At 41.1% G+C, this 22,018-nt stretch overlaps 1 protein-coding gene across 1 annotated transcript in view; it reads right to left on the bottom strand.

The window, feature by feature from the left end:
• Positions 1 to 22,018, bottom strand: part of carmil3 (capping protein regulator and myosin 1 linker 3) — a 193,435-nt gene that overhangs the window by 103,756 nt on the left and 67,661 nt on the right. The window contains exons 11-12 of the mRNA XM_059345443.1: positions 19,865 to 19,959; positions 3,094 to 3,180 (exon numbers count right to left, since the gene is read on the bottom strand). Of these exons, the coding sequence (XP_059201426.1) occupies positions 3,094 to 3,180; positions 19,865 to 19,959 (182 nt within the window). The remainder of the gene's footprint in view (positions 1 to 3,093; positions 3,181 to 19,864; positions 19,960 to 22,018) is intronic.

Below are 22,018 nucleotides of genomic sequence, written 5' to 3'. Positions count from 1 at the left end.
AAAATGAGAAAAAGGGGTCTAATCAACTAACACTGTTCCTATAAATAAACATGTTTTTATGGTAATTTTTGATGTATAGTTATATTTGATTTGTACCTTTTATATGTTCATATTTGTAACCTATGTTTACATTTTTCAGGTCTGAAACAGTTCATTGAGCATGTTTGTGGTTTTTATTGTCATAAATAGTATGATTTTATTTCAGATTTCATGATTTTTGGGCTCAATATGTTAGTAAAGTGAGTTAAAGTGAAACAATAATTGTCAAATCATGTTGAAGTTGTGATGAGAAAATACCAAATACCAAACATGAGTATAGTAAATATTATGTGGTATATAAAGAGCAAATAGGCTCAGACCCCAGAGGGTTAACGTCCAAAATGCTGAACTTTCCCTTGAATGTTAGCTTATGCTAGCTTTCATGCTAACTTACCATTACACTGCAAAAACAGAAAAGTTGGGTGAACTCAAAATTTCAAGGCAACAAACTTCGATAAAATTTTAAGTTGGACAATTAAACTAAATATTTTAAGTTTTGTTTTTGAGTTTGCTCAACTCTGAATTTCTCTGGCACGATTGTAACGCCGCTATGAATGTCAGCTAATGTTGTGACCACAATTTTGAGTTAGCATTGATACGCTAATGGCTACTCTTGTAGCTGTAACAAGCAGCGTCGCTAGCATCAGTTAGCCGCTAGCATCAGTTAGCCGCTAGCTTTCGCTAATGACCGAATTTCACAACAAAGAAATTAGAGTTAGCAGAACTATTGTCCCTTGTTGTGAACCCCAACTAAAAAGATATAAGTAACAACAACTCACCAACTTGTTTTTGAGCAGACAACTGGCTTCCTTTGTTGTGCTAACTTACATTATTGCCCTAAATGTCAGTAATGTCCAAGTTTTACCAAATTAAATCACTGTTTTAGGCCAAAAAATACATGTCGGCTTTTTTGCAGTGTAGATGAGACATAACATTTAACCGTTTAAACCGTTTATTTTTACACCGCTCCAACCCAAGTAGTATCCATCCAAATTTTGTTAAGTTCAGTATCTCTTCCCATGATTAGTGCTAACTAACTAAAGAAATACTCCCAATGAAATGTTCCACCGAGAAGTGGTGAGACATTTTCACCTCAACTATTGAAGACAGAAATCTCAAACAGAATCGGCCTCCAACTGACTGCTGAATGTTGGCAACCTTGTATTTTCTCCGAAATGTTAATATCCATGCCACAATCATTTTTTCATGGCCAAACAGACATTACAGAGTCAGATTCTGTTCTTAACTCAATTTTGACCAAATATGTAGTTACTGTGCATGCTACTAAGTCTTCATAGAAGCTAAACAAGATCATTCAGAAACGTATTACCCATAAATGCAATAAAAGACACTATAATAACCAAACATGCTCTTACAATCAGGCTCTATGAATTATTAATTGATGTATTTCCATCTGCATCTATATGATCCTGTTGAATCTGCTGTAATGCTGGTGGATGGTTGTATTGTCTGGGATAAAAGCAACAGATCTGGGACACTGCACTAATGCCTACGTAGGATTTTAAGGGGAACAAAAACAGATCAACTACTTATGATTCTGACCTGATTATCATTCGGTAGATGGCTCATACTCTCCATGCATGGCTCAGTTCATCTACGTGAGTAAATGCCAGCCAAAATAAAACTGCATTTGGGGCAGCGGGGCAGCATTGCAGCTCTTCTCAAATAAGAGAACGTGATTTCAACAATACACAAAAAAGTTCTTCACTGAGCTCGAGTGCCTTAGAGCAGTGGTTCTCAACCTTGGGGTCCCGACCCCAATTGGGGTCGCAAGATGATTTCTGGGGGTCGCCAGATCATTTTGGAAGTCAGCTCTGTCTCCACTGTGTTAAAGTGTTCATGTGTTTTAGTTGTTTTGGTCATTTAATGGCTTTTTTTTTTTTCATTTTGTGTCTTTTTTTGTCATTTTGTGTCTTTTTTTGGTCATTTTGTGTCTTTTTTGGTGATATTGTGTCTTTTTTGGTAATATTGTGTCTTTTTTTGGTCATTTTGTGTCTTTTTTTGTCATTTTGTGTCTTTTTTTGTCATTTTGTGTCTTTTTTTGGTCATTTTGTGTCTTTTTTGGTGATATTGTGTCTTTTTTGGTAATATTGTGTCTTTTTTTGGTCATTTTGTGTCTTTTTTTATCATTTTGTGGTCAATTTGGTTTTTTTTGGTCATTTTTGTTTCCTTTTTTTGGTCATTTTGTGTATTTTTTGGGCCATTTTGTGTCTTTTTCGGTCATTTTGTGTCTCTTTTTTATCATTTTGTGGTCAATTTGTGTCTTTTTTGGTCATTTTTGTTTCCTTTTTTTGGTCATTTTGTGTCTTTTTCAGTCATTTTGTGTCTTTTTCAGTCATTTTGTGTCTTTTTTTATCATTTTGTGGTCAATTTGTGGTTTTTTTTGGTCATTTTGTTTCCTTTTTTTGGTCATTTTGTGTATTTTTTGGGCCATTTCATGTCTTTTTTGGTCATTTTGTGTCTTTTTCTGTCATTTTGTGTCTTTTTTTTATCATTTTGTGGTCAATTTGTGTCTTTTTTGGTCATTTTGTTTCCTTTTTTTGGTAATTTTGTGTCTTTTTCAGTCATTTTGTGTCTTTTGGTCAATTTGTGTCTTTTTTTGATCATTTTGTGTCATTTTGTCGTCAATGTGATTCTTTTTTGGGGTAATTTTGTGTCTTTTCTGACAAATCCCAAAGTAGCAAGTTGTTACTTTCCAAGGAGTCTCTGTCTTGAAACTGACTGTTACACACTCAGGAGGTCAGAATGGACCTTTAAACTGATAGCAAAGGACTTAGATTAAAGATAACAATAAAATATAAAAAAATATATAAATGCACAGACAGAGAGATGTTTTAGTTGTTGTCTGCTTCATTATTTGTCCAAAATTCATCGTATGAACTGAGTTTGTATGATCAGAACTGTGAGATTCTCTTCAGTCGTGACTCAAAAAGGTTGAGAACCAGTGCCTTAGAGTAAGACGAAACCCTCAAATATATGTTCCATAGTAGGTCGGCTGCTATAGGCTGCTGGGTCAAAGAGGAGCACTCCTACCTTTGGAGGAAAGGGAGGTCTTGGAGAGATTGAGGAGGCGCAGTCCTTTGTTGAGACGACACACTTGTTGAATCAGGTTGGAGACTCCTGGTTGGACGAAAAAAGAGAAAAATGCCTTGTGTTATCACAAAAACACAAATCAATCACACATCTAGAGCCAAAACAATTAGTGTTTAATTCAAGAATAATAAATCAGCCACTATTTTAATTATTGATTAATTGTCCATGTCTTTTTTTTAAAAAGAAAATGTTGAATTAAAGGCCTTTACACACAGGGGCTGTGATGAATAAACAACCAGAAAATGCTGAATACTCCTCTGCAAGTATTTTGCATTAAATCTATTTATAAGTTTGCAACAGTAACAACACAACTACCAGGATCTTATTGACCATAGCAGCATCTGTCTGCTACTTTAAGACATTTTATTGAGTTTCCTTTGAGTGAAATGCTCTAAGTGAATCTCTGTTCCCTCTGGTAAACAATCACATAGTGTATATGTCTACACTGTAAAAAAAAAACCTTGTTGTTTTTACGGTAAAAAAAACAGCAGCTGTGGTTGCCAGAATTTTACTGTAATAAAGACGGTGCAACTGTTTTTTATATTACGGTAATAAGATATTAGCACTGTTGATATTACATTTAAGATTGCCATTTTATTACATTTTTTACTGTATAAATAAAAGGTTTTTCCATCAAAAGAAACGCTGTTTTGCCATATAATTGACAAGAAAATACTTGCCACATAAATGAAAGATTTTACCATTAAATATTACAGTATATTTTTGTTAGAGATATGGTGTTTAATACATTTAACAGTGAGAAAAAGTATTTTTTACAAAAGATAAATGCAAAAATTACAGTGGTGGCTTGTATATATATTGCATTAAATACATATTACAGTGTATTTTACAGTGAAGGATTGTATGTTTCAAAAAACAAAACTGTAAAAAATACTGTTTGGCTGATATATACATTGACCGTGTTTCATTGTTACTGAAACTGAATTAACCCATTCATCATTTTACGGACTTTTACTGTCATGGTTTAGCAGTTTTTCACCGTAAAATCTACAGACATTTTTTACAGTGTAGGATAAGGCTGCACAACACTACATTTGTCCTTTTTTTTTTTTTTTAGTTGTCAAGCCACCAAGTGGGGGAAGCAAACAAACAGGTGTGCAAACCACATGATGGATGACTCATCTTTCTCACTAACTGTCACTTTTCACAAGAATTCTAAACACTTTTGCTCTCTTACGTGTTCGGTCTGCACATCACACAAACTAGTTGTTTTAGAGCATGCCCTGACCCTGACGCCTTTTTTCTTAAATATCACTTTCTATTCCATTCTGTGCATAATGTAATACATTACTGTAAATACAATGTAGTAAAACAAACAGAACGGGAATGCAAATTCATTTGCAAAACGGCTGGCATGTGTTGTCAGCCTTCGTGTCTCTTCATTCAAATTTGACGTGCAAGTAAGATCATTATCTGATTTTGTTTCCACAGAGTATAAATAACTTCATGCCACTCATTTGCACTGTTGAATAACGGGAAGGAGGAGAAGAAAGAAGGGTGTGGGAATGCAGAAGAACACGGAAACCTGCAGCCAATTTTGAGCCTGTTTCTCTACTGGGAACAATGGAGTCACTGGTCTGAAGAAAAAGGGTCGGTTTGGGTCCCGAACTAAGTCAGATAACGTACAGTTACGTTGTAACCGATGTTCTCTGAGTAGAGGGACTATCTCTCTGCACATCACACAAATTAGTTGTTTTAGAGCATACCCTAACCCTGACGCCTTTTTCTCTTTCTTAAATATCACTTTCTATTCCATTCTGTGCATAATATAATACATTAATGTAAATACAATGTAGTAAAACAAACAGAACAGGAATGCAAATTAAAAAAGGACTTGCCCTTAAAAGGGTCGGTAAAAGGGTCCCGAACTGAGTCAGATAACGTACAGTTACGTTGTAACCGTGGTTCTCTGAGTAGAGTGACTATCTCTCCACTCCGTTACATATTTCATAAGTACGGGGAATGACCCCCCTGCTTGTCACGGCACAAGGTGATCTCTTTAAGACACACCGGCTTGCCCATCCACGCCCCACAGATACCTATAAAGCACCTGTTGAGAGAAAGTCTCTACTCAGAGAACCACGGTTACAACGTAACCATACTTTCTCTATCGTATCGAGACTATCTCTCCACTCCGTTACATATGTCATATGTATGGGGAAGCTCTTAAAGACACCCTGTGAGGAGATAGTGCAGCCCATAAACTCTAACACCATAGTGCAATAAATGTAGGACAGGGCCCCGCCGGCACAAAGGCTAGGCCTGAGAGGCAGAGGGACTGCCTAGGTCAGTCCGCCAAGTTCAAGACTGACTAGAGAACCACAGATGACGGCCCAGCGCAAAGGCCAAACCTGTGAACAGTGGCCACTCGGAAATGAAAGTCACCCAGTCACACAGCTCTCAACATCCACACGCTGTTTCAACAAGGCTCCGAACCACTGTCCTTTGACCCCACAACCTTCATGGACTGACCAGTGGAGGGCCCTGTGGAGCCTCCGCAGGACCTCCAGAGTCCAGCTGGGAAGGCTGAAGCTTGCTCGTCCTGCATTTCAGGCACAGACCCAGGCACTGCACAAAGTGGTGGCAGATTTCTCTGCCTCCAGCTGGGACTGTGAGAGCTGCAGAGTGTTGCCTCGGGGAAGAGGGAAGAGGTCCGCTGTTAGCCGACTAGGTCTGCTCTCAGCACCGATGCCCAGTACAGCGCGTTACACCGCGAATAATACACCAATACCTGGGAGCCTGTCTCACCGTCACCATCCTGCATCTCAGGGGGCGGAGAAACTTGTCGAGCGCCCGTACGGGGTGTTACAGACGGTCTGTGGGCAAACTGCAGGCGGCAGCCATGGCTTACGGCAAACACAACCCACTGGTGCGCCCCAAGGCCAATCATGCAGCAGTGTAGCAGGTTGGCAGGTCAGGGTCCAAGGGGCCAAGGCAGAGGAGGAAGACCAGCCCCCCACTCACCTACGAACTCTGAAAGTTGGTCCTCCTCCTCTGCCCTGCTGGCGATTGTTTCGCCTACGAAAGGCCTCCAGCTGGGGCCTAAGGTCACCTGGTCACGACGCTGGGACCCCCGGCACTGGTTGAGGCACAAAAATTCTCTGTTTCTCAGAATTTTTTCTCTTACTTTATTCTTTATCTAATACATTTCTAAGCTGCCTCCAGTGTTTCCTCACTGCTCCATGTTGAGATGGAGCTTCATCAGTTTGTGCTTTGTTTTTAATAGGATGGGTGGGATGAAGGTGGGTGGGGTGGAGGGTTGGGGATGGGCAGAGGGTGTTTGCTTGTTTCTATGTTTCGTTATCTTTTTATTATTATTTTCTCCTTTTTTTTTTTATGTAAAGCACTTTGTGTTACACCTCTCTTGTATGAAAAGTGCTATACAAATAATGTCTGATTGATTGATTGGTTGATCTTTTTGTACCGGCAGGTTGGGGAAGCGTGTTCTCGGCCTCACAGCACGTTAACTCACGAAACCGCCTGTTCATTTTTCCGTAGAGGAGGCGTGGTTTACGATCCTCCGCCGTTTATTGGGCGCTACGAATGTCTATCAAAAGCGTCTGTACCTAGCTCTTAGCCAATTGTATCAGTTATACCAGATGACGTATGTAGAGTGACAGAAATTGATGTTTACATAGCCGGACTAGCCCATCTCTACTTTGAGACTAAAATGCTCAGTTCTGTTTCTGCAGCGTTTTTCTGCAGCATGTTCTGACTCTGGTTAAAATCAGGATAATATCTAGTTCTATATTTTTATACTAAATATATTTGACATTATCTCCAGTTTTACTTGGAATATATATCATCAAAAAAAATCTGGTATGGAGTTTTAAGCCAGAACTTTAGAGGGAAGCTGATGGCAAGACTCGATGTTGCTTCATATTTATGTCTTCATGTCATGAAGAAGTAATGTGCCGGTGCTTTCCTGGACTCCAGAGGGTTAAAGAGATTACCACATACCATTACATGCAGGGGGCCCATTCCCCGTACACATGAAATATGTAACGGAGTGGAGAGATAGTCTCGAGACGATAGAGAACTGTTCTGTTCTGAGTGTGAGCAGGTATGAGCTGATGTCCACAGAAAACCACTAAAGTCCAGAAATGTTGTGGGCCCTACAAGGCAAACACACATCTTCCTGCAGGGGCAAACTCTGTAGAATTACTTTAAAAAGTGATCATGATCTTTTTGAAATTATTGTGTCTCTTTTTCTGAGCCAACATGAATATACTGAGAGGTGCTTATAATGAGGTCTGCATTGTTCCAGGACGTGATGGCAGCAGAGATATGCAAAAGAGTTTCGTGAGTTGCAACAATATGACTGTTGATGATGTTGTGTAGCTGGAAACAGGTTGCAGTCAGTTTATGTGCTCATCATAGATGTGTTATTGAAAGGGCCCAAGAGGGACCAGAACCTTTTTGTGTACCGTTTGGACTCTATCAGAGTCTATCAGGTCACACAGAACAACCACAAAGAGAGACAGAAGAGGTGAAAAGAGACAAAAACAGACACACAATCACCACAAAGACATGCCAAAATCTAGTTTAAAAAAGGTATACAGAATGACTACAACAAGATGCAAAAAAACCACAAAGAGACGAGAAAGGACCGTAATGACCACCACCAAGAGGGGTCAGGGGCTTTTTACATGTCTGTACCCAGGGGCCCATTGACCCATCATCCATCTATTCTGGGCACCAAGTTTGCAGCGCTCCACTGGACCGCTATGGCCACACCCACTCTCTACCTGAGAAGAGGAGGTGTAGATTATCAACCTGCTGCAGGGCATCACTCGTCATTTTTCCTGTCAGTGTTTAGAAGCAGTGGACAAACATCGCTGGAGGAGAGAACTCATTCTTTCACAGGTATATTTTGTGACTATATATATATATATATATATTATATATATATATATATATATATATGTATTTATTTTCATTATTCTTAACTGCCTATCCAAACTCTGGTTGCGAGGGGCTGGAGCCAGTCCCGCCAGACTATCACAGGGCTATGTATATACAACTTCAAACAAGCAAAAAAACAGCTATGTTTTTATTGAATTTGGACTTTTAACACAATGTTTCTATTAAATTGTGAGGATTATACGTTGGTGATCTTATAACAAAGCAGTTTTGAAAACTTGTAAAACAGATATCTAAAACATGCTACAGCAGCATTTTTAAACCTATTTTTATTATTATTTTTATTGTCTCTTGTTCGGAGCCAACATAAGTAGACTGAGAAGTATTTGTAGCTACATTTGCATTTTTTCCAGGACATCTTGGCAGCTGAGATATGAAAACTAGTTTTGTGTGTTGTTATGTTTTTATGTAATTATTTTACTACTTCTAACTATCTGGAACTGCATTATTAGGGACCGAGCACCGAGGTGCGAGGACCCTATTGTTATTGGTCCGTTTATTATTATACTTTTTCTTGACCCGAAGTAATCGCCTTTTTGGGGCCTTTATCATATTCAAAAACTCACCATTTTTGGAATATACATAAATCTCCGGTGAAATTTTCGTATTCTAGTGCTCCCGGGAATGGGCGTGGCAAAATGACTCAACAGCGCCCCCTTGAAAGTCAAGAAAATTCAGCCCCTCGCACAGGAATATCGTAGACACACGAAATTCTCTACGTACATGTATCATGGCAAGACGCACCGTAATGTAACAAGAACCCATACCCTAAAGCGTACAGGAAGTCAGCTATTTGGAGTCAAACATGGCGTTTCCTGCTGTATCTGCCCATTTCCATGCCGCATACTTTAACGAACTCCTCCTACAGATTTCACCCAATTCTCTTCAAACTTGGTCAGTAGCATCACAAGGCCTTTGGGATCAAAAGTTATTCAAAGCTTTACCGCCGCTCACACTATGGGGCCGTGGCATGGCGGCAAAAGATGGCGTCTCGCCAAAACACAACAGATCTTTATAACTTTTCCCTACTTTGTCCCATCTGCTCCAAACTTCTAATGCTTCATCACAGTCCAGCCCTTCACACTTCTAAATAACCATCTTTCATCAAGCACCGCCCCTTATGCTTTATCCACGCCCCCTTTCAGAAAATGACCACGTTGCATACTTCACATAACTCCTCCAACAGATTTAATCCCACTGACTTCAAACTTGGTCTGTACCATCACAAGGCCTTGGGGAACACAACTTATCAAGACCTTTACTGACCTTCACACTATATGGCCGTGACATTCCGCCAAAATATGCCGTCTCGCCATCTAACACCAGACTGGATAACTTGACCATACATTGTCCAATCTGTCCCAAATTTCTCACACGTCATCAGGGTCCAGCCTTGAACACACCCACGTGTCAATATTGACACACAGTCATAGCGCCCCCCACTGGCTACAGGAAGTCACATGTTTTATACTTAGCCCTAGCAGTAGGCTTCACGTACAGACACGCAATTTGGTACACACATGGATCATGTGGAGACCAGACAAAAAGCCTCTTGGAGCCATACCTCAAACCCAACAGGAAGTCCGCCATCTTGGTTTGAAGATCGCAACATTCAGCGTTTTGCCCCATTTCTACCTCGCAGACTTTAACGAACTCCTCCTACAGATTTTACCTGATCGACTTCAAACTTGGTCAGTACCATCACAAGGCCTTTGGGATTAAAAGTTATTCAAATCTTTCCCGACGGTCACACTATGTGGGCGTGGCATGGCGCCAAATTATGGTGTCTCCCCATAACACACCAGACTGTATAACTTGACCATACATTGTCCAATATGTTCCAAATTTCACATACATGATTAGGGGCCAGCCCTGACCACACCCACATGTCAATATTGACACACAGTCATAGCGCCCCCTGCTGGCAACAGGAAGTCACATGTTTTACACCTACCCCGATCACAGTGGTAGGAGACACGCCATTTGGTACGCATAGGGACTGAGCCCACAGCACCGCGCCCGACGTGGCCTCCGCTGACATCGCCACCCCCGACGGCTCCACTCGGCTCGGTCCCGTTCAGTCCTGTTTACAGGCCTAGTTATTATTCTTCTTCTTGTGATTTTCTAATCGCCTTTTTGGGGCCTTTCTCATATTCAAAAACTCCTGATATTTGGAATATACATACATCTCTCGTGAAATTTACATATTCTAATGGTCCCGGGGATGGGCGTGGCACAATGGCTCACCAGCGCCCCCTACAAACTTTTCTGCCGTGAACGCATTACTCCTACTGATTAAACCCTATCCACTTCTTACTTGGTCAGTTTCATCATGAGGCCTTTGGGATGGAATGTACTCAAAAGCTTTACTGCCCGTCACACTATATGGGCGTGGCATGGCAGCAAAATATGAAAACACGAGCCTATATAACTCCACCATACATTGTCTCATCTGTCCCACACTGCTTGCACGTGATGAGGGTCCAGCTCTGAACACACCCACAAGTCAATATTGACATACAGTCATAGCGCCCCCCGCTGGCAACAGGAAGTCACATGTTTTATACTTTGCCCTAGCAGTAGGCTTCACGTAGAGACACAAAATTTGGCACACACATGAATCATGTTAAGACGCACCAAAAAGCCTCTTGGACCCATACCTCAAACCCAACAGGAAGTCCGCCATCTTGGTTTGAATATTGCACAATTCCTTGTTTTTACCCATTTCCATGCTGCATACTTTAACGAACTCCTCCTACAGATTTCACCCCATTGACTTCACACTTGGTCAGTAGCATCAGAAGGCCTTTGGGATCAAAAGTTATTGAAAGCTTTACCGACGGTCACACTATTTGGGCGTGGCATGGCAGCGAAATATGGCGTCTCGCCATCTAACACAAGACTGCATAACTTGACAATAGATTGTCCAATCTGTCCCAAATTTCACACACGTGATTACGCTCCAGCCCGAGACACACCCACATGTCAATAGTGACACACAATCATAGCGCCCCCTGCTGGCAACAGGAAGTCACATGTTTTACACTTAGCCCTAGTAGTAGGCTTCATGAAGAGGCACGAAAATTGGTACACACATGAATCATGTGGAGAAGCACCAAAAAGCCTCTTGGACCCATACCTCAAACCCTACAGGAAGTCCGCCATCTTGGTTCAAATTTCGCACAATTCATCGATTTCACCCATTTCCATGCTGCATACTTTAACGAACTCCTCCTACAGATTTCACCCCATTGACTTCAAACTTGGTCAGTAGCATCACAAGGCCTTTGGGATCAAAAGTTATTGAAAGCTTCACCGCCGCTCACACCATTTGGGCGTGGCATGGCAGCAAAATATGGCGTCTCGCCATCTAACGCAAGACTGCATAACTTGACAATGGATTGTCCAATCTGTCCCAAATGTCACACACGTGATGAGGGTCCAGCCCGGGACACACCCACGTGTCAATAGTGACACACAGTCATAGCGCCCCCTGCTGGCAACAGCAAGTAACATGTTTTAAACCTACAATGCGCCCACTGGTAGGAGACACGCCATTTGGTACGCATAGAGACTGAGTCTACAGCGCCGCGCCCGACGTAGCCTCCGCTGACATCGCCTCCCCCGACGGCTCCACTCGGCTCGGTCCCGTTCAGTCCTGTTTACAGGCCTAGTTTATTAAATATTATTAGTTTACCTTACAGAGATGGTGTAATATGAAAACTGATAAAAAGTGAAAAGACAGCGTTTCATGTTCTGCATTGATTGTGTGTATACTGTGTGTGTGTGTGTGTGTGTGTGTGTGTGTGTCACAGCTTTATTGATGTCACTGAACAATGTTAGGCTGATATGAAACAACATGCTGCTTTTCTATAACCTGATCTCTGAACTTACAGGTTTCACTCTGAACAATGGACAACACTTCACTGGACAACGGCCCCAATGTCCAAACCAGCATCTACCCTGACTTCTTCTACAACCGTTATCAGTTTATTAACCTCTTTGGCCAACACGGTTACAATGAAGTTGGTTTCAACCAGTTTGTGGTGACATGCCTAATCATTTGTCTCGGCCTTCCTTTGACCCTCGGAGCCATCTATGGTCTTTTCTCTCTGGTAAGAACATTATAACTGACAGTTATTTATTTACTGTAAGTGTCATGTCTGTGAGGGGTCTTGATCTGGTTGGGGGGCAGGTCTCAGGGGGTTTTACAGGAATAACTGACTCTATAATTAAATGTACACAAACCTGATTGGACCCTGAACACATGCAGTGACTCCATTCAGCCTTCTCTTAAACTCACAGGGTTTCCCATTAATTACCTAGACCAGGGATGGGCAACTGGAGTCCCGGGGGCCGCATACGGCCCGCACCCTCACTTGAAGTGGCCCTCAGTACAACTACATGCATTTGAGCATGAAATCTTAAAAAAATGCAAAAAATTACTTCTTGCAATTAATGTTGGTCTGCTGTTCTTGCACTGAAAAAATAGAAATCACAGTAAGTGGTTATTTTTTATTCACGTCAAACCTTTTGTATTCCTATTTATACTGTTATACATGCATTTGAGCATGAAATATGTTAAGTTATTGCACTGTAAACATATTTAAAATTGCAGTTTCATCATATCTGGTTAAGTGCACGCTCCTATATGTGGCCCTGTGGTAGTGTCAATGAAAAACTGTGGCCCCCTCCAGCATTTAAGTTGCCCGTCCCTGACCTAGACTCTGGCGTCCCGCCCAGACTCTAATGTGCTGCGCTAACGTCACATTTTAAGCTACTGAAAGTATTTTTACATGATTCATAGTATTCACACACTGACTTTACCGAGCTGCCCGTTCGTATGCCATTCGTTAGCCGCAAGCTAACATTAGCTTTTAAAGTTGTTTTAATCACTTTAAACTGTCTAACTGTTTTGAATAACTTCCCTTCACTAAACGCATGCTGAATTTACAAGAACACTGTCAAAATAAGTTGCCTTAAATGAAATATACAAGAACCCTTATTCTCCTTTAAAATATTTTTTTTAAAATACCCAATCATTAAGATTAGTGTATATGATGGAATAGTGGCATTAGAATGTGAAAGAGGCTTTTATGAAAAAAAAATCTCTAGCCAGCTATTTTTCCACATTGACTGGCAGCTCTATGTTGACAGCAATAAAAAATGACACAGTAGGATAACAAAGATTATATAATATGGTATCTCCCAATTGTGAAAAATGTTATGTGAGGTGTATTTTTCTTATTTAGCTCTCAAAGTGCACAAGATTGATGCATTTTACTTATAAATGTACTACATTTTCTCCCGGGGGGCATGCCCCCGGAACCCCCTGGATCAGGGGTAGGCAGCCTGTGGCTATGACCAAAACATTTATACGAAATGAAACGGTTATTTGTTTACGTTTAATTTTTTATTTAACATTGGTGTAGGCCTAAAGCATTTTTTATTCTTGGACTATACAAATGTGCAGCTTATATATGGCATTGAAACACTTTTTTAAAAAACTTTTTGGTCAACTTAAATGTGCATTATAGGCACGACACCTTAACCTCTAAATTTTGCCAACTTCAAGCCCAGTTTCAAGTTTCGAATAAGAATTAGAATATGATAAGCTGGTATACACTGTAGTTCAAGAATTTAATGTAATGGTGGATCCTTTTTTTTGTTGAGGGGCTCAACATGTGTTTATTTAACTTTCAGCTCTGACATAATGTGCTGCCGCCATTGCAATGTCAGGTTTTTTTCCCAAATTTAATAGGGAATTTTGTTTGGTTCGGAGTGTGTTAACCTATTTGAGTTTTATTTTGGTAAAGACTAGTGATGTCCAAATGAAGCTTCATGAACCATTAGTTGTATTTGTTGACCCTTGTTTTTTTCTTTTTTCTGCAAACAGAAGCTCTTTGCCCATAAAGGTTGCCGATCCCTGCCCTAGATGGTTCAGTGCGGTGGTTCAGATCATGCTTCAGCTGCTTGTTTCCTTTTGTTTTCCTGCAGGTGAGAAATGGTGAAGTTGCTCCGATCTACGTCATCAACCTTCTCATCTCTGACATCATTCAGTTCTGCTGCTTCATCGTTGAGGTTGTACAGCCTAAGTACATGATCGGACTGACTACAGGACCGTACTACATGATATTCTCTGTCTTCAGCAGGATTTACATCTACAGTCTGTTTGCCAGTACTGGATTCATGGTGTGCATTGCTCTGGAAAGGTAGCTACCTATCTATCCCATATGTGTGAAGCTTCATTGTCTGACCATTGGATCCCTGTAGAACTCTGAAGCTGTCTGTCTTGTATTTCAGGTATTTGGTCATCGTCCACCCACTGTGGTACCGCTGCAGACGAACCATCAAGTTCTCTGTGCTGATCTGTGTCCTGGCCTGGATCCTTCCTGCCTTCCCTCTCATTGCGACTTTCACTTTTTATTCCTGTATCGCCTTTGTCATTAACTCAATGTTTTACTTCCTTCCTCTCCCACTGCTCATATTCTTCCTGATTGCGACCGTCAAAGCCCTGTATGCTTCCATCTCGGTCCCGACTGACGAAAAACGACGAATTGCAGGAATGTTGATCCTGGTGCTGCTGATTTACTTGCTGCTGTTCCTGCCCGCCATCATTATGTATGTTTATGCGTACAAGGGTGCAGGAATAATTGTAATTGGACAAAACAGCCAACATCTTGTCAATCTCATGGATCTGGCTCCTATGTTTCTTAAGTTTAGTCCTCTGGCAGACTTAGTTCTGTATATATTCATGAAGAAAGGGACCATACGCCAGCTTTCAGCATGTGTGTGTCGCTGCAGAACAGACAATGAAAACAGCTCTGTTACCGTGAACATGTCTGCAATGAGAGGTGGAGAGAGAGATGGAGGGAAAGAAGGGGAGAGAGATGAGAGCGAGATGGAGAAAGGGATGGAGAAAGAGAAGGGGACAGAGATGTAGAGAGAGATAGAGATAGGGAGAGAGATGAGAGAGATGATGGGAGAGAGAAGGGGAGAGCGAGTGAGAGAGATGGAGAGAGAGACAGAAAGGGAGAGATTGAGAGAGAGAGAGAGAGAGAGAAGGGAGAGCGATGGAGGGAGAGATGGAGAGGAAGAAGGAGAGAGAGATGAGACAGAGATTGAGAGATGGAGAGAGAGAAGGGGAAAGAAAAGAAGAATTATAGAAAAGTAGAAAGAAAACAGACAGAGACAGATTATGTCATCTTATGATTTAATTTCCAAATTCTAGGAAGCTTTGTCTTGACTGCTGTTGGGAAATGTTTTGTTATACCTGCTGAGGTTCACAGTGACGACTTCAACAAATATGTTTATATTAGTGTGTTAGATGTAATTAGATTTCTGTTATCATCTTTTAATCACAGACACATATCAGATATTATATTTGGTTCACTGAGCTCATTGAAGTCTTTGTTCGACAGTTTTTGCAATATTTAACACAAAAAAATTAGCTGTTAGCTTCTCTTTAGGACATTAAAGTCTCATTAACATTTTGTTGTTTATTTTTTCAGATATATGATTTTTAAATCATTATTTTTCATATAACTTGTGTGTCTGTTCAATAACTTTTGAACAGACACACAAGTTATATGTTTTATATGTTGTTTGGCTTTTTAAATGTTCGCACAGATAATAAACTAAAGTACTAACTATTTATCTTAATATCAGTTGTTTTTTAGTGGGAGGCATGATACTTTTTAGGATGTTAACCAGAGCACATGTTTTGTTTTGGCCATGTGGATAAAATGTAATCACAGTGTGCAATTTTACATGAAATTGTACATTTTCTGGAAATTTAATAAAGAATCACTCTCTTGCCAAAAATGTGAATGTTTGTCAAGGCTAATTGCGGTGGATAATTACATACTAAAGCCAATACAATTTTTCAAGACATACAATTTTTGTCGCAGCCCGGTAGCCCAATGCAGCAACCAGCTTCCTGCAACTCCTGATGTCCTCCCAAGACAACTGCTGAAAACCACATCTACCCCCACACTATAAACCCCCCCAAACAAATTCCAAGGGAACCCACTCTTATCCTAACAGGGAAAAACAATGGCATTAAAGTTACAAGCAGCGTTGAAGGATGTTTGAACATCTCCCAAATGAACCTACAACAAACAGGCCGGTGGTTACAAAAGGGCTCGTGGCCAGGTTAAGGGGCGGGGCAAGGCAACACCGAATAAATGGGAACTCTCTGGTGAGTGCAACGACACCTCTGAAAAGGGTGTACGAGGGCATGGCTAACATAAATGGGCGGAGCAAACATATTAGGCCTTTTCTGCAGAGTGAAACAAAGGGGGCAGGGGCAAGGCGACATCAATTAAATCAGTTCATTAGTTATGAAAAGGGGCGTGGTTAAAGCATAAGGGGTGGGGTAATAACTCACTCGTTAAACAGGAACTCTGCTGAGTACACTGACACCTCATAAAAGTCTGTACGACAAATGGTTCCTTAGTTATGAAAGGGGCTGTGGTTAAAACATAAGGAGCAGGACTTTATGAAAAATAGTTCAGTAGAGGTGTTCAGGGATGGACAGTCATCAAGTATGACAAGTTTTAGGCAGACTGGACAATGTATAGTGAAAATACAGCAACTTCCTGTATCATGGCGAATGATCAATATTAACTGCAGCAACAGGGTTAAACAAAAACTAACCAATCTTCATCAGCAAGCATCATCTTGAGGTTTTCTGACCAATTTTGACATGGATCTGATCAACCTGCTCAGAGAAAGACATCCCAATATGTAAAACATGCTACTTCCTGCCAAAAGTGGATTTGTTCAGGGCTTGACCCTCATCATACATGACAAATTTTGGACAGATCGGACAAAGTATGGCAAAGTTGTAAAAATAATATAACAATGTCATGTTTTTTGGTGAAACGGCATATTTTACCACCATGCCATACCTGGAGAGTGTGATGTTCTGCAAAGCTTTCGATAAATTTTGATCTCAAAGGCCTTTTGATAGTCCTGACCAAGTCTGAAGTCGATCGGATTAAATCTGTAGGAGGAGTTTGTTAAAGTATGTGACGTGGAAATGGCCTAAAAACGGCTAAAATACCATATTCGATTAAAGATGGCCGACTTCCTGTTGGATTTGAGGTAAGGCTCCAAGAGGCTTTTTGGTGCGTCCCCACATGATACATATGTGTATCAAATGTCGTGTCTCTACTGCTCTGGCTAGGTGTAAAACATGTAACTTCCTGTCGCCAGTAGGGGGCGTTATGACTATGTGTCAACATTGACATGGTTGTGTTCAGGGCTGGACCCTTATCATATGTGACAAATTTGGTAGAGAATGGTCAAGTTATACAGTCTCGTCTTTTATGGTTTTGACGCCATATTTTGCCGCCATGCAACGCCCACATAGTGTAACGATCGATAAAGCTTAAAATAACATTTGATCCCAAAGGCCTTGATGGTACTAACCAATTTTGAAGTCCATTGGGTTAAATCTGTAGGAGGAGTTCGTTAAAGTAAGCAACGTGGTCATTTTATGAAAGGGGGTGTGGTTAAAGCATAAGGGGCGGGGCTTTATGAAATATGGCTGGACTCTTATGAAGCATGAGGAGTTCGGACCAGATCGGACAAAGTATGGAAAAGTTATGACAATCTCGTGTTTTATGGCAAAACGCCGTATTTTGCCGCCATGCCACGCCCACACAGTGTGACGGTCAGAAAAGCTTTTAATAAATTTTTATCTCAAAGACATTATGATGGTACTGACCAAGTTTGAAGTTGATTTGGTTAAATCTGTAGGAGGACATGGTTAAAGTAATCAACATTGTAATGGCGAAAATTGATGAAAAGTGCGATACTCTGCCGCACGCATCATAACCCGGACTCCCACCATTCACCACATCACCCCCATCCTGCAAGAACTCCACTGGCTTCCAATAAAACACCGGATCAACTTCAAAATACTCCTCATCACCTTCAAAGCGCTTCACAACCTGGCTCCACCATACATCTCGGACCTCCTCCACGTCTCCACTCCTGCCCGCTCACTCCGCTCCTCCTCCACCCTCCAGCTCTCTGTCCCTCCTGCCCGCCTCGTCACCATGGGCAGTAGAGCCTTCAGCCGCTCTGCTCCCCGGCTCTGGAACAATCTCCCTCCTGACCTCCGCACCATTGACTCTTTGCCACTTTTCAAATCCAGACTCAAAACTCATCTGTTCAGACAAGCATACACCACCTAGTCACCCACTCACCATCTCAATACTGTTCGATGTTTTATTTTGTTGCCACTGTTTTTAAATTATTTTATGCTTTTTTGTAAAGTGACCTTGGGTGTTTTGAAAGGCGCTTATAAATAAAATGGATTATTATTATTATTCGATCCAAGATGGCCGACTTCCTTTTGAGTTTGGCGTATTGGCCCAAGAGGCTTTTTGGTGCGTCTCCCCCCGATACATTTGTGTACCAAATTTCATTTGTTTACGTGAATGTTCCCCATAGGGTGCCCCTCCGTTTAAACTTTCTAGGGGGCGTTAGTGAGTCATTTTGGTACATGTCAATTTCTGAGACCAATGAAATACGTAATTTATCACCCAGATTGACGTATATTCCAAGTTTGGTGAGTTTTTGAATATGATAAAGCCCCCAAAATGCATTTGAATCATCAGAAAAAATAAACAGACCAGTAACAATACAACTTACAGCCCTGCACCCATCCACTCTCAGAGTTATGAGCCCACACAGACCTCTGCCACAAAACATCAAGGTAAAATGCAACCTCTCTCAATACACCCCCTCCAAAACACACATATACATAGCTATACCCACAAGTATACTACAGCTACAAAAACATCACACCAACATACTTGACAATCTCACTTTCTCCCACATACCCAGTGCAGAAACACAAACCAATATAAACACCATATGCCAAGCAAGATTACATAACACCTCGTTTCAGCTCGGCAATTCGATTAAACACAGTGCAGCCATGATTAGAATATTATGAAAGGCTCGGCTTTATTAAAAATGGAATGTCTTTTTGTAGAGGCAAAACTTGTTTCTTGGTTCCAGCAGGAATGTGAACTCTTACAGCCATTAAAGGCATAATAAACATTGTAACCATTGCCAAGAGACACGACACTGAAGGTCATTCTTCACTGTGATTATGGGTATTATTGTCACGGTGGTTATGGCTGCAGTCGCAGTAAAGTAAGTCTGCACACTGTCATTTCACACACACACATAGAGGGTGGCAAGTGTGAGGACAAAGAATTTATTGAAGCGAGTGGAAGTGACACGTGTCAGACGGGACGACAGGAATTAGCTAATGAGTGATACTAGCATGAATGCAAAGCCTGACCCTGCCATGAAAACACTCTTTTCTGTTGTCTGAAAGCAATACAAGGAGAAAAAGGTGTATGGCGGTTAATATTTTATATCATCGACTGCAGCACATTAAAATGTACTATGTGTGTGTATGAAGTAACCAAAATAAGAGGTTCAGAATGTGAGGAGAGTTGTGGGCGAGACTAAAAAAATAAAAAGCATTTCTCTCTCAAGAGAACGGCCGCTCATAGACACAGTGTATAGCATGAAAGACGGATGAGAGAGAAACAAAGAGAAACACAAAATAAGGGTTCTGTGAGGAGAGACATTGATTTTGAATTCTTTGAAAGCAAACAAAAGCGGCAGCGAAGTAAAAGCAAAAGAACAATCAGAGGCGCCCTGAAAGAGACAGCAGTAGGAGGCAGAGAGAGAGAGAGAGAGAGTGGGAGAGTTCACAGAGTCCAGGACGGTGTACCTTGGTTGTCTAGCGTGTTATGAGCCAGGTTGAGAGAGTGGATGACAGAGGCCGGGTTCTCCGACAGCGCCGACGCCATCTTCTGCGGGAAGTCCCTGCAGACAAAACGTAAAAAGGATAATTAAGCTTTCTGTAAAAACTGCTAGTTCCAAAGTAAATACCTCATAGAGGTAGATCAATCCAATACAGGTCTTGGATAGTGTGTTTCTGATTTTCTTAGCAATGTTTTTAAACTGTATTTGTATGTATGTATATGTCTGTGTATATATATATTATTTATTTCTCACATCAGCATCCTCATGTTACATTTGCACTTTTGGAAGTGAACCTTAAACCTGCACTTTGGGTGAACTTCCACTAAAGTCACTTGCTACTTTAGACTCTTGCCTATGTGGGGACGAGCCATGAATGAATGAGTGAATCATGTATGTACTATGTCTTATGTCTTATGTCTATGTCTGTGGCTTCCTATTTTGTGTGGTGTTTGTCTCGTCTGTTGTATTGTAGAGCACACTGCAGCAAATCCCTAACAACTTCTGTTGTATGGCAATTAAAGTATTGACTCTTGAAGCTTGAATCTAAATCTGCTGGAGATATTTATCCTGATTCAACTGAATGCACCTGATAATGTTTCATTGCTTCACCTCTTGGTAATGTCCTGCTCAATAGCTGCAATGTCCCTTTACAGAAAGGTTTACAGAAGTATGTTAGGGCTGACAAACACTAAGTACTATTACTAGGGATGTAAATATTTAACTACGAACTAAGAATTTTTGAGTCAGTAAAAAATGTTCCTTTTATTAAAGTAACTTATTGGATGACTTTTTTTTTTTTTTTTTCAAGTTCTACGTGTCAGCAGAGTGTCCACCTGACATACTGTATTGCTACTGCAGTATAGATTGTGTTTTAGCTCAAATTGTGGCTTTCACACATTGAGCTACGTGACACATGCCACTATATTGATGCTATATTGATGAGGAGTGGTGGGTTGAATCGACACACAGCTGACAACCTTGCAGCTAGAGTAGCACTGAAAAGTTGGGGACATTGTTGCAGGTGTCCATGACAACGTACATAACTGGTGGCAGGTGACTGGTACAAGTCTGCAGAAGATGGTGACACAGGAGTGGATTATCACTCCCCAATACCAAGACATAGTAACAGAAAAACTGTCCTGTCCCAATCCTGGAAGAATAGCTTCCTGTCGATCCTGTCCGTTGTTAAGGCCACAGAAACATAAAAAAACCCACATTGGCCAGGGGTCTGTGAAGGAAATTTGGTGTCTGGGGCATGAAGTAGTTGATATTCAAGACGCAAGGCCTTGTGAGAACTTGTGAGAACTGTGAACTTAACCCTTGTGAGAGGGGAACGTGTAAATGAGTGGGGTCTGTCCTGATGTATTGTATAGGGCAGGAAGATAGGGCCGCATTGAGTCTTGCTGAAGAGTCAATGCTGAAAAGTGCAACAGTCATAAGTCGAGCGGTGTATGGGGCTTTGTAGTACTGTAATAGAGCCATTCGGGATTGTGCGGTGTATGGAATACGAATGTGCTAATAAAACCTGGAGAAGTGAGTATTGTGTGCGTCTTCTTTGGAGTTTCAGTTGTCAAAACTGCCACGACAGGTCCTTATACTTTTTCTAATAAGGGCCAACAGTTAGATCCTTGTTTCTGACACTTTAAGGGCTTGAGTCTGTCAGTGAAAGTATTTATATACACTCGTCGGCCACTTTATCAGCTAGCAAGGTGTACCTAATAAAGTGGCGGTGTGGTCTTCTGCTTCAAGGTTGGACGTGTTGTGTGTTCAGAGATGCTTTTCTGCAGACCTTTGGTTGCAACCAGTGGTTATTGAGTTACTGTTGAACCAGTCTGGCCATTCTCCTCTGACCTCTGACTTCTGGCATCAACAACAGGCTCACTGGATATTTTCTCTTTTTCTAACCATTCTTTGTAAACCCTAGAGAAAATCCCAGTAGATCAGCAGTTTGTGAAATACTCAGACTAACAACCATGCCACGTTCAAAGTCACTTAAATCACTTTCGTCCCCATTCTGATGCTCTGTTTGAACTCCAGCAGCTCCTCTTCACCATGTCTATATGCCTAAATGTACTGAGTTGCTGCCATGTGATTGGCTGATTAGATAGTTGTGTTAAAG

This window comes from Centropristis striata, chromosome 11, assembly GCF_030273125.1.
Source record: "Centropristis striata isolate RG_2023a ecotype Rhode Island chromosome 11, C.striata_1.0, whole genome shotgun sequence".
Taxonomy (NCBI): Eukaryota; Metazoa; Chordata; class Actinopteri; order Perciformes; family Serranidae; genus Centropristis; species Centropristis striata.
Note: the sequence above shows the minus strand (reverse complement) of the source record. Positions and strands in the feature narration are given on the sequence as shown.